At 48.1% G+C, this 14,141-nt stretch overlaps 1 protein-coding gene across 1 annotated transcript in view; it reads right to left on the reverse strand.

Annotated features, from left to right (window-relative positions):
- Positions 1–4,208: 4,208 nt before the first annotated feature.
- The window catches only part of PLXNA1 (plexin A1), a 161,873-nt gene continuing 151,940 nt past the window's right edge, over positions 4,209–14,141 (reverse strand). The window contains exons 30-32 of the mRNA XM_062585859.1: positions 13,586–13,798; positions 9,239–9,389; positions 4,209–5,057 (exon numbers count right to left, since the gene is read on the reverse strand). Coding sequence (XP_062441843.1) covers positions 4,962–5,057; positions 9,239–9,389; positions 13,586–13,798 — 460 coding nt within the window. The 3' untranslated portion in view covers positions 4,209–4,961. The remainder of the gene's footprint in view (positions 5,058–9,238; positions 9,390–13,585; positions 13,799–14,141) is intronic.

Raw genomic sequence — 14,141 nt, forward strand, 5'->3', positions numbered from 1 at the left:
GGTGCTGACCAGACACGCTGGCCTGTTGCTTCAAGTCTGAAATAATCACATAAAGTTAATAAGGACTCCAGATTTTTTTGTTTTCCTCTCCATTTACCTTAATTTTTAAAAACTATTAAAATTCTCTGCCTTTCGTCAGGTTTGCTATTAGATCCCCCTCCCTCCCCTTGATTTCTTAATGGACAGCTAATTGTGCGCTTAGGCCCGGAGCGGGAGACCCCGGTGGGGGCCCCTCCAGCCCGCCCCGCTGCTCCCAGCTCCGGTGGGGACACGGGGCTCCCACTGGAGGGGACCCTGGAGAAGTGGACAGAAGGGGGCCAGGCAAGGGGAGAACTGGACTGCACTTTATTTTTTTTAACCTCAAACCAAAAAGAAAAGGCAACGTGAGCACAGAGAGGGAGGCAGAGAGGGACCCTGCTGCTGGCCCAGGGAGAGCATCTGTGGTCCTGGTGGTCTGTCCTCCTCTCAGCATTTACACCCCCTGCTGAGAAGATGCAAGGGTGGTTTGGGGACAGGGCTCCTGCAAGGGCTCTCCCTACCCTGTTTTTCTCTTTCCTTGTCCCGTCAGGATTAAACGGCAGCTGCTCCCCAGCCAGGGTAAGGAGGCGGGACGGGCTGCCTGCTGGGAGCTGGGGGGACTGGTGCATGATTAAGGACTTTGGGTAACCAGGTGAAAGGCAAAGGTAGCACCAAGAAGCGTTGGAGGCTGAGGCACTGCAACACCCGCCCCACAAAGCATGTTTCAGAGCAACACCCGCCCCACAAAGCGTGTTTCAGAGCAACTGTCCGCTCATGCCAGCAAGGAGATTCCAGAGGCCCCACTGCCCCTCGCTGAGGAGGTCCTGACCGAGTCTCTTGGTGGAAGAAATGGCGAACGCCCCAAAGCTCCTGCTCCGCCAGCCCAGGAACTGAGCAGGACTGAAACAGCCCATGGTTGGGACCACGATACGGACAGTGCTGGACACTCGCTGTCTCCACAGGGAGGGAAGAGCAGGGCGGGGGGGGGCCCAACGCTGGCCAACACTGAGGCACTGAGGGCCAGTGAAGGGCAGGTGACACCTGCAGCTTCCGCCAGCCCAGCCAACCCTTCCCCACCCAGATGGGACCTTTGGAGCTGGAGCCAAGACATCTCTGCTGACGAAACCAAATCAAACCAAACCCAGCCCAACAACCAATGAATTCACCCGTTCCTCTCACACAGCCACGAGAGCATCCACTGTGTCCACTGCCAGAGAAGGGTCAGGAAAACCCCACTATGCATATAACCATGCTTCCAGCCCTTGTTTTCCAAGGAGGAAATTTGTAGGGAAACACTTTGTCTTTGGCAACGAGCCTCCATCTTCTCAGACTACCACCTGGGAGGGCCCCCACTATCTCTCAACCACCTCCAAAAACCTACACGCTCAGCTCCATCAACAGCCACCCAAGCTCCCTGAGACATCGCTACCACCGAGCAGGTAGGACGCAAGGTACTTTCAGAGAAATACTTTGAAACAATGACTACCAACACAGTGTCATTCCTTGGGGACATTTCCCCGACACCTGACAACACTGTGCAGAAGACAACAGCACTAGGAATAAACTCCAGGCCAACCTCCTTGCATCTCTCCCAGACCACAGACCAAAGCACCCCTGGCCACCCACCCAGACCAGCATCTCTATCCCACCAAAACCAGCATCGCGATGTTCTTCAAAGCTCCGCTGTTGGGTCAGTGACTCTCGTAAAGGATCCACTGAGTGAGCCACCACAGCCCAGAGCGACCTCCTGGGAGGATTTCCTCCCACCAAAGTGGCTGAGCAGCCCTCACGTGAGAAAAGCGGCAGACACAAACCCGGGGTGCACGGTCCGCTGACACACAGCTGTCCTTAAAGGCTCTCCAAGTACCGTATTTGAGATGTAAACAACTGAAGTCTTTCTTTTCTTCTTCTTTTGGACAAGAAAGTGACAAATTAATTTGAAATTAAAAAAAATAGATAACAGGTCTAAACAAACCTCTAATATTCAACACTTGCAGTTTTTTCGTTTTATGGGGTTTTTTTGTTTGTTTCTTAAAAAGATCAACTCAGACTAAAATCTAGCACAGTCATGCAACAGCCCACAGCTCTCAGAAATCCAGCAACAGCTCAGAGTTCGTAGGTTTGAGAAACAATTATTACTTTTTTTAAAAACACATTTTTGCTGTTATTATTTTTTAAATCAGCATTTTCTCCCTTCCCTCCTTATTAAAATAAAACAAAATCAAACAAAATTACAACATAATGAGAGATGTGCAGGCTTCAAAAGATTGTTCTGCATGGTGAGAAACGCTTGGAAATTTCTTCCAGACCATTTGTTTTTTGGGTTTCTTTTCTTTTTTCTTTTTTTCTTTTTCTTTTTTAACTGGCTGCGCAAATTCATTTCATATTTATATTGGTTTGATTCTCCTTCAGTTAACTATACAGCACCCCCCTGGGGCACGAGAATTAGATTGTAACCACATACATATATATACACACTTTTATTTTTTTTTTTAATTAAAAACTTCATTATTTCTCCCTCTCCCCCCATCCTTAACTTGTAATTTAACGGAACGGACAGAAATCAGCTGGGCTTCTTTCCATTTGATTGACACAGCCACCCATTTCTGACAGAGTTTGGCCCCCTCTTTGCCTTGGCCCAGGCAGCAACTTTAGCTCTCAGAAAAGGAAATGGTTTGCTCTTTTTTTTTTTTTTTTTTTTTGGAAGGTTTTGGTCACCTGGGCAACATTCTGCACTGCTTTTTTTCTGTGAAGGATAAAGCCATGAGGATCTGCCGTTTCCAAGGGGATGGCTGCAGGAGGGACATCCCTGGGTGTCCAGCGAAATGACAGAAGGCAGCAACCCCCAGAGGGGCAAAGGGGCAGAGGGGGGACAGGGTGACAGCGAGAGACACAGAAGGAGAAAGAATGAAAAGACAGAGAAAAGAAAGGTAAAATCCTAGGTGGAAAATCCTGTGGAAATTTAGGCTCCTGGGGATGCTGGAGCTATCTACATCCCCGTGTTGTGACTCAGGACACCTTGGTCTCGCAGCAGGCAAGAGGTATGGCACTGCAGATCTCCTAAAGACTGCTGCAGAAACAGTAATGATCTAACCCATCTTCCCCCAGGATCTGGTCCCTTCCCCTCACGTCAGCACAAAAAGATGACAGGAAAAAAAGGAAAAGTTTTTAACCATGCAGTCAAAAATTTCAGCCCAGTCCCTCCCTTCTCTCTTCCAGGGATCTGCTTGCCCTAACCTGAAACAAATCCGTTGAAGTTGCTCCTGTCAAAACTGCTTCTAATTGGACTATTAGGCTGCTGCGGGTTAAGGCTTAGTTACAGGAAGAGCGTGGGACTGACAGCTCCCCAAGCCTCAGATCTTACTCCTTGTTAAAGAAAGCAGTATTTGACTAATGTCTCCCATGGCCTCAAACAGCAGAGCCCGCCTGGCGGTGCTGCGAGGACCATGGGTCTGGGGTCCTGATCGGAGCTGCTGGCACAGCCGTGTTGCCTGCAGGGGCTTCATTAAGGCTGCTTTAGCAGCAATGGGACCTACAAAGGAGGCGCTCGGCTTTGGGCAGCTCATGGGGATGTTGGGAGATGGGTAAAACCAAAAAACTAGGCTGCCTCTCCATCAGAGACCTCCCCAGGTTGGCTCCACACCTCAACCCATCCCATCCCAAGTCACTGGCAGCCTCTTCTGACCATGAGCACTGCCAACCACCTGCCCTGGGCTCCAAGCACCAGGAGGTGCGGAAAACAGGAGTGTTCTCAGCCACAAAGGTACCTCGCAGGCCTGGGATGCTCCAGCCCCAAGCCTGTGGCAGACGTGCCCAGGTTCTGCCCCCCGCAGGGCTGCTGATGGCAGCACCCCAGGCTGAGCCGCTGCTCAGTGCCTGGACCACCCCACAGCAACTTCAATGAGAAAACAAGGATGAGCTCCACAAAACACTGATCACCCCTCAGTGATCCCTTGGGACAAAAACCTCGGGACCTTTCTTCCTCTCTGATCTTACTCAGCCAGATCATAACCTTCAGAACCACTCGAGCAGCATTTAAATAAAAGCATCTATTCAGCTAACAAAACTCCCACTTTTTTTTGATTTTTTTTTTTTTTTTTTGCACTAAACAACATTCAAATAAAACATGGCACAGGACATATTTTAAGAAATATCAAAGCTCAGGGATTTCTCCCTTTCCTGCCCACCCCTACTGCCCCCACCCCCAAATCTCCCCAGCATCAGTCCTTTAGCTTATTTTTTTAAATCATTTTCGTTAGTTTGTTGCAAAATTTAGACTCTTTTTCCCCCTCCCATTTTTGTTATACTTTCTTTTCCTCCTTAAATTAAAATTTTTTGTTTGTCTTGTGTAAATTGTGCAAATATAGCAGTTAACACTAGTGGCAGAAGGCCAGAGAGAGAGAGAGAGAGAGAGAAAGGTGGGAAAAGACAGAAAAAGAGAGAAAGGGAGGGAAAAGAGGGGTAGAGCTAGGCGGAAGGAAGGAAGGGAGAGCAAGTCAAGTACAGTAAAAATAGGAGCCCACCCACCCTCCCTCCACCAAAGTAACAACAACATCCAAATGCCGTCCTAGAAAGCCCCGCGGTCCCAACCCTCCTGCCTCGCGGGCGCAGGGGTACTGCCCGGGCAAAGAGAGCCTGCACGGGGTGCCCAGCGGGTCCATGCGGCACGTGGCTCCCATCTCCTCCTCCTTGCAAGGTCTCTGGTGCATCCCGGTTGGATTGGGTTTTGTTTGTTCGTTTTTTAATTGTCGTTGCTGCTATCATCGGGATTTTTCCGCTAAAGCGCGAGGTTTCCTTGTTCATTCGTGGGAAGTGTGTCGAGGTGCGACAGCTCCCGCGGGTCCGTCTGGCCCCAGCCCCAAAGTATCCTGCTGCTGCCGCTCGCTGGCCCTCTCTTCTGCCTATCCGCTGCTTGGGAAGCTGGCACAGCCGCCGCGGCCTTTTCAGCTGCTTAAGGCCATTGTGTCGATCGCCTGCTCCAGCTTACTCCTCAGCCGCTGCCTCCTGGCCTGCTCGTCCTTCTCTAAAGCAGCTAGTATCTAGCGGAGAGAGAAAGGAAGGAAAGGATGAGAAAGAATCTCTTGTACCCAGATCCGCTCCTAACTCCTCATCTTTCACGGGTGGCCACCGAGAACAGCACAAGGGGTCATCAAGATGTGGGTCCCAAAGGAAGCAGCTCAGGTTCGTTCCTGTGCCTACCAGAGCCAGGGGAGATGGTGGGAAAGAGCAGGCTCCAACTTCGGGAGGCAGAGGACGCTGCCCTGAGCACTGCTTTCCGACACCTAGAGCCTCCCGGGATCCCTTACGGGCTGCAGCATTGCCAGGGAGCTGCTGATTGCAGCAAGTGAGAAACCAATTTGTGTGAGTGGAAACTGAAAAAAACCAATCACCTAGCCTCAAATGTGGGGCAAATCCCCCAAACCTGAATATAACACCTTCCCACCACCTCCATGACTGCACTAGAGAGGGGTATTTCAAACTAAGCTACAAGGTCCCAGAGAGGACCTGGCTGCTCTGCAGAGGGACTAGAGCACAGAAAGACATGACAAATCCACAAGGCTTCAGCCGCTGTTGGCAGCAAAACCCTGGTCCTGAGTAAGGAACACACTCACGATACCAGAAATGTCAGAAGACGATGTTCCTCCACTGAAATCGCCTCCCTCAGAAGGAGCTCCTAGTTGGGACAACAGCTCGCAGAGTGGGAGGGATGGTCCCCACCCTGCCTCGTGATTGACACTGCCCTTCCCAGAGGTCCAGGGGAAGGACTTGAGGCAGGAAGGTGGAAGACAAGAGTCAGACTGGGCAAAAGGGAGTAATGAAGCAGAAAACTAAGGGGTAGTTGCCCTCCCAGCAGTCAGGAGTCTTGTCTCACTAACATCATGCCGGCAGAGCAGAAAAGCTGATTTTAAAAAAGAACAAACCTGACAGAAATCTCATCTCCTCGGGTGAGCTAGTCCAGAGAGCAAATTTTTTGCAATTAAATATCAAGGCATCCGTCAAAGGCGACGTGATTAACCATTTCATTGGCTGCATAATTGGAAACAAACTGTTGTATAATTAATAGACTTACTGGGAGGCAGGCAAAGTCCATCAGGAGCCCTACAGGTAACTTCTTAATGGGGAATCCACTCTCTTTGATTAAGAGCTGCTGCAGTGCCTGCAGGTTTGCAGAGCCACGCGCAGGCGTGCTGCGGAGCAGCCTCCGTGCGGAGATGCAGCAGCCACTGGCCACGGAAAGGCTCTGGCGCTCTGTGTGACTCTCCGGGACAGGACCACACTATTCCCTGTCTGTCAGGGCAGTGAGAGCTGTCCCACACTTCAGGGGAAGTGGAAACACCTGGAAAGGGCTGGTCACACGTACAGTTACGGAGAGCAACGCTACCAACCCTGCTTCAGCAAGGGGGGAAGCCAAAACTCTTGGCATTGAGTGTCAGCTCCTACAGCAGGGAAAACTCCTCCAACTGCAGCATGCCAGAGAGAGCCAGGCACATCTGATTTACTTCTCTTTATAGCAACAACCCTGGGCTGCAGCTGGACTTGCAAGAGCTCATAGACTCTGCCAGTATAATCTGCCTTCATAGACACTCCCCTGTCCTGAATGTATGTAGCTACTGTCTGCCATCACAGTATACAGGGAATAAAGTAACTATAATAATACTCAGTAGAAATCAAAATGCCACGTGTCTTAAAAGTGGCTGAGCTGGAATCAAATGACATTGGTCCGAGAACTTGAATGGGAGTCTATTCCCACCGTCTGCCTCCTCTGCCTTTCCTGGTAAGACAGCTACATATTATGGGAAGCTTAGGTGTTGAAAGATTCACAACCTGCCCTTGCATTTATTTGGTCCTCTCTTATCTCATCCTTACGGAAACAATAAAGTAAAAGGAAATCTGTGCAGAGTATAGAGACCCAGGTCTGTCACCTGCTGTAAGGAGCCAGGACCACTGATTACCAAGACGCAAGTACCCAAATGAAAATTAATTATGATTTTCATTCACAGCCAATGACAGCGTATTATTGCACTGAACAACAGGAAAAATTATTCTCTCCATTTTGCATCAAAGAGGGTGCAATTGGGCTGCATATAATTGTGATAATGAATGAATGAAAACAAACAAAGGGAACAGCTGCGATTTATTAATCCCATTACAAATAATAAAAGAAGTTCCTGAGAGCTGTGAACACACTTGTGATGCTCTGAGAGCAGGCAACAGTGAGACACTCAACAGATGTCAGGCGGCAGTGAGCGGGCAAGAATTGGAGCTGCGTCCCTGAAGAGCAGCTTGTTAATGCCACGCTGTCCCCTCCTTGCTCTCGCCCTGGGACAAGTCCCCAGGTTTAAGGCCCCAGGGACTTTTGGTGTGGAGGAAGCAAGTACCTGAGGGATGACAGAGCAGGTACAAACCCCTGCTCCTTTGTCCACACGATTCTGCATCACCCACTTACCCCATAATGCTTCACATCTCGAGCAGATCTGCTCCCTGCTCTGCCCAAGCGTAGCCTCTGTTCAGCTTCTGTTGCCTCTGCCCCCATCACAAGTCCTTGCCCCCTATCCTAACACCGTCACTGGGGCAGTCAGTTCCGCCACCAAGGAGCAACCTTGTCCAGCCACCCAAGCAACCCCTCTCCTAGGTAAGGCTGCCTAATGCCAAGAGGTAGATTGGTAGGTGTTCAGCCAGATCCTCCAAGCCTCTCCCACCCTCACGGCAGCCACAGAGCTGTCGTACAAATTCCAACCCCACTCTCAAAAGCCTGCATGACTAATCCACTACACAGAGCCAAAGTCTCCCAGACATGCCATCCCACAGAGCTTGAGGAACGGCCTGCAGATCCCACCAGCATGGTCATCAGCCACACAGCCCCTTCCTTGAGCACCAGGATGTCCCCCATTCCCACCAGCGAGCCAGAGGGAGTGAGTGGCATTGACTGGCACCGAGGCCATGCGCTTCATGCATGCAAGGCAACCAGCTCCACGGGGATTTCAGCAGACATGCTCCCATCTCCATCTTTAAGACAGTAGGTGTTTTTCTGCTATGACTTGCCATTCAACTTCCTAAATTCCAACCTCACAGAGGACCTCTGGGACACCTCACGGAATTGCTGCAGGGTCCAAAGTGAACCACTCCTTCAGGCTCAGCTCTCCTGCAGTGGAAATGAGGCCCTCTCTCTCTAAGTGAAAAGATGCTCTGGTACTGTCATCTAAATAGGCTACCGTTTGAACACAGCCGTCAGTCAGCTTTATTGGGGAAATAAAATCTATATTATCATGTTATACATATAGTCCCATATTTTAGTGTAGTTATAGATTTTATTGCTTTAATAAAAAGATGCAGAGTGTGGACTGGAGTGGTGCTTTACGAAGTTAATTTGTATAAATCACAACAGAGGGGTTTTTAACCATTCCTAATAGTGTTTGCAAAGAAACCACTGAAGTGGCCACCACATCCGCTAGCATCCCCAGGGAGCAGAACCAGATGATGCCTGTATCACTGTGCTGTCACTACCACCGTGGCACAAGGTCATTTTCAGCAGAGAGAAAAGGCAGGGAGGGGAGGCGCACTGAGCTAATACTATTAACTTTGGAGCCCCGCATAGCTCACACGCCAACTGCTCAGACCGGAAAAGAAGTAGGTGTTTCCCACATTACTTACTGCAGAAAATATGAGAACAAACCACTACCTCTCTGACAACATGCACTCAAGAAGGGCCTGGGCAGGGGGAGCTGCATGTCAGGCAGTAGAGCTAGCAGAAAAGCTGGTCAGGCAGCCCACACTAGCGGGAGGATGGAGAGCTGAGGGTCAGGGGACAGCAACAGCAGGGTCAGAGCAGTTGACCAGATCATCCCTCACGCAGCCCCAATCTCTGCTCCCACTGACTTCATCCTCCTTCGCACGATCTCCACCCGCCTCTAGAGACCACTCTGAGTCAGGCGCAAAAGCATGTACCAATAGGTTACGATGAGTCTGACAGCACAATTCAAGCATGTTCCTCCATCCCCTCAAACAAAGGCAACACATACAAGGGGCACCTAAATCTTCAGTACAAACCCTCCTCCTGCACCAGGCATGGCTGTCCAAACATAGACACGGAACAAGTTCCCCACCCATACTTCACAGAGTATTTTTCTGCAGCAAAAAGATGAGTAAGTGGAAATGAAGGAAAATGGATGGGGCTTGCAGACCAGGTTTGACACCCCTCATTCACACCTCTGTAGCTTACCTCATCCTTGTACTTGGTGATGTAGGAGTAGATCTCGTGCAGTGCGCTCATACTGTTGAATTGGCTGAGGTGTAACCGCGACTGCTCCGCCAGGTACGCACTCATGTCCTGGTCACTGATTGCTGGCATTTTAGCAATATCTGCATAATATCTACAAGGGAGAGGTGGGAGAAAAAGAACAGTGTGTCTGAAAGGGGGAGAGGCATATGGGGACGAGCCCCACTGCAATGCTTGCCGAGAACACCCTCTGGAGAAACAACGCAAGGAGCATCTTGTCTCAGAGCAGTCACATACAGCTACTGCTCATTATAATGCTGCCATTCATTGATAGGTTTTCTGAGCACTTTGCAGAAGGGTCAGTATCATTAGCAACATGCTGCAGGTAGAGCTTCAAGAGGCAGAGCCACGGCCGAGCCCACCCACCGAGCCCCAGCCCTGAGAGCAGCCAGCTGACCACACTGCAGGGCCAGCTGCAGCTGCTCCAGCGGATTTCCCACCCTTTTCCAAACTGCATGTTTTCCTCCTTCACGTCCCATTGTTCCTGTATCTTGCCACCAAATCCCATCCCCCAGAATCCTTTGCACCTGCAGCAACACGTAAGGATTTGTTATCATTCTCCTGAGTTTAGCATGCCACTAAACCCAGCAATGACACATCATATTCAATGCAATATTCAGTGCATGAACACAAGACAACTTCATATAAAATCCTTGCATTTATACATGCCTTCTGAGCTCTCTCTAGTTACATCTTCCTCAGTAACAGGCATTCAACAGAGCCTATTACTGGAGCCTGCAGGACCCAGCAGAGTTAACACAACACACCAAAGAGCTACCGATAGCTTTAGTTTCTAGTGAAAACCAAGGTTTTTCAGAAACTTCTGTGACATCAAAAGATCTTGGGCAACAGAGGACTCCATCAGCTCTGATGTCTTATGGCATTCCTTGACCAAATTACTTTGGCCAGGTATTCTGTTTTCCTTCTCTGATGGCTGCTATAAACAAGATACTAGTTTAAATTTCCTAGTACATCGTAAAATTAGTGTTCCCATCCCCTTAGCTGCTTCACTCATATGCTCAGCAAATACCGGGAAATCCAAAACACAGCTTATTTTGGGTTTATTGTGGAAAAACAGAACATACTGTTTAATCAAAATCTGGGGGGAATCAAAGCCTCAACATCCCATTACAGCAGGAGCAATGCACCAAGCAGACACATCAGTGCAGTGGTGATGGGCTCTCACCCACATAGGGAGCACACACTACACACAAGACTGTGCACAAGCATCTCCACAGCCTTGACAAACACACTGATGTGCAAGCCACACAAATACCTCCACTGTGGCTATATGCTTCTTGATCCTCAAGGTACCTCTATCTCCAAAGGAAAAAATCAGGATATCTCAACATTAAGTTGAGTTTTTTTGGTGACTACTTAGCTGTTCTCTGCATGGAAACCCATGAAGACTGCGCCTACAGTGTTTGCTTTAAATGTGTTTTCATTAGGGCTGTTTCTTAAAGACATGAGACACCATTTTATCATTGAGATCTCAATGTTCACATCTGCAAACTCAGAGGACAGACTGAGGTCCTTTATGAACTAGGTTTGGGTCCACAGGCCTCTTCTGAAAAATAAATCCTATTCACAGTGAACCAGCCTTTCCCTCTCCCACAAGCTGGAAACACAGCGTCAGTCTCTCCCAGGTTTGTTTTACTCTTCATGACTCCTCAAACAACTTGATAAACTTTCTGATACAGTGATTAGCATCATTAGCATCATCAGCCAAACAGTGAGGTGGAAGATGGCTGAAGCACTTGAATAAAAGCAAATTGCAACAAGACCACTTGAGGAGATGAATATGAGATGCACTCCATCCTATGCTGCTGAATTCAACTAGTGATAAAATACCCATGCAGGTTTTCTTACAAGGAAGCTCAGCCATATTGAGAACATGATGAGAAAGATATCCTGGATGCTGACAGAGGGTTTCAGAAGAAAGGAGAGCCATAGCCCAAGCAGAGGATCTCTAACTAAACCAGGCATCAAGCAATCCACTAGGCTGTTCAAGATACTATGCATGAAGATTTCTCATAAAGTTGACACTATTTCCATCTATCCAGAGGAATATTAGGGACAAAAAGCCCAAGACTTCTTAGTTCCAGTCAGCTTTGATTAGCAAAGAAATCTCGTAGAGATCCTCCTGGTCACCCTTTAACTTTTACAAAGGTTACTCTGCATGTGAAGACTTTTGAGGGGATAGACTCATGGTAGATACGGATTCATATGATGAACATATTCCTGCTGAGGAAGAGAGCTTTTGGCTGCTGTAACAGGATCTCCAGGTAAAATGAAGCATTTGCATGTTCCAGGTTTTATTACGACACAAAGAATGACAGGAAACAATAATTTCTCAGTAGAAATATATATGACTTGCATGAACCAAGATGACAGTCAGGACTAACTGTTCCAGTAGACACGTATCAGTCCATACACTGCAGTGACCCTAGCAGCAGTCCTCTTGGGTTTCCCCAGGTTCTCCCACCTTCTAAGCCCTTTAACATGTTATTTATGCCTCAGACTGACTGGCAGGATGCCCTTTCTTCAGCTGGTGCCTGAACCAAGCCAGCAGACAGACCTTTTATTGTGACTCTCAGTCCCACTCAGCCACCCTCGCATCACTACAATCCTGCCTCTGCAAAGCTGTGCAATGACAAATATGCCAAAGACAGAAATACCAACCAGTTACTCAGTAAAACCCCAGAGCAGATGAGAAGTGGGAAATGCAGTCACTTAGCCAGAATAGGAAGTCACACCTTACCCAACACAACTCTGCCTTCCTGCTCTGTAACCTCTGGGATCTTACTCCACACTCAGCAGCAGCACATCCAAGCACCTTCTTACTCTGCAGTAAGCGACGACAGTAACATCTGTCACCAGTTAGATCTCCCATCTTCTCCCCAGGGATACAGCATGTCTAGACCAATGAATTGCTTTGGAATAGTTTTATACTTTTCTCTCCGGGCACACGCAGAGCTGAGTTTTTTTGTTATATAGATGGCAAGGTCAGAAAAATATACCTTGTGCTTAAAGGCAGTGAAGTCTGTGATGCTCCTAAGGGACCCCACTCCAAATCCCCCCAGTACCCTGCAAAGAACTTTCTCACATTACAATGCAGCTCATCTCTCATCTTACCCATCACATCTCAGGAACATTTTTCTTCTGATCCAAGTCATATCATCCCCTAGGGACAAATCTTGTCTTTTTACCTGCCTGCAAAGCACCAGGCATGCCAATGGTGCAACAAAAATAACTGTGTACGAGCAAACATCCAAAGAACATGATTTAGGCTACAAAGTCCTCATGCTTGCAAACTAGAGAATATGAGGCTTATTGTTGGTTCGGCATCTTTAATTTCATCCAATGCACATTCAGTTTAGGCACTGAAAGAAGTCTAGGCACCAAAGATCCTTAGTAAAATAGTGTGCATGACCTAGAGCATTACTCATCAGCACAAAGGAAAGCTGTATCAGCAATCTCAAATACAACATTTCTTAAGCCTCATAGAGTCCCACTTTGCAACTCAGTAACATTTTAACAGTTGGTCTGTTTGGAGGGCTTTTTAGGACATTTCCTAGGTTTCTCTCCCAAAAGGATAAAGCTAAATACAGCATTATGCCTGAGAGTATCAATTTGCAATCAGGAGCATTCAAATTCTGAACCTTTAGCACTGCATTAATTCAGTGGGACAAAAGGATGCGTCTCATCAGCTAATAGTAAATGAAGGGTGTTGGAAGGAGTTGCGGGACCTGCTTCTTTCTCTCCTCCTCGACACAGAGGCAGCAGCCCAGGCATTGCCTCAGAACATGTGCTTTCATCAGATGCCAGGCAAGATGTACAGGTGGATGAGAGATGGGAAATGGTAATTTTCAATCGTTTCAGCAAAACCTGGAAGTATTGTCATGGTATAAAAAAGGCACTTCTCTAGTCCAAGGCTTTCTTCTTACTGCTCTTCAAAAGCAATCAAGGAAGGTGTTAGCAATTCTCTAGCACAGACCGTGATAAGTTTTTACAACAGAAAACATCACACAACCTAATGATGGAAGTTGCTTTTAGTACCCCTTAAGAAAATCATAAATGGTACTGTCAAACAGTCATTCCAAATCCTTTCCAGAACTCAATTACAAGAAGGCATCAACTCCCAAGCAAGAAGATCATCTTCCATCAGTGTTAATATGGTCCTTCATCAGACAACTGCTGAGAGTATTCCCAAAGACCAAGTCCTCAGAGGACGAGGTATGTACACAAGTCCTGCAGGTAAAGCAAGGAGCTACTGTCAAGTCTACTCACCTTTCTACCCAGCTCTTGTAGTTGGGAATGTCCTTGGCATACAGTAGTTTGTTGGATGGGGAGTCTTTTCCTAACTTGTGCTCAGAAGTTGAGCAGGAGTCCATGAATGTCTGAGCCACCACGGATAGGCACGCATCAGTAATACTGTTCTTATGAATGTCAAACACAAACTGGGGATTCTTAATCACATTCACCCAAAAACGTAGAGGTAGACTGAGGGAAGAAAGAAACAGGCATCAGTACCTGAACGAAGTGCTACAGCTAGCACACAGATCTCAAACTGCAGAAGAGGAGCTCATGAGAACTCAGAATTTGGCAGGTTCATTTTCTCAGCTCCCAGGGATGCAAACAACCTGGGTTCACCTGTGCTCCACTGTGATACCACATCCTTTGCCCATCATGACATGGTCACAGCTACCCATGGAGAGTGGCACTTAAGAGGCAGCACAGAGAGATTCCTCAGCACTGCCAACACTTCAAAACGCCAATGAGGGCAGCAAAGACTGCGGCTTCTTCGAGGATCCACTCATATTAAATAACCCTTGCTGAGCCCCTC

Source organism: Rhea pennata, chromosome 12, assembly GCF_028389875.1.
Source record: "Rhea pennata isolate bPtePen1 chromosome 12, bPtePen1.pri, whole genome shotgun sequence".
Lineage (NCBI taxonomy): Eukaryota > Metazoa > Chordata > Aves > Rheiformes > Rheidae > Rhea > Rhea pennata.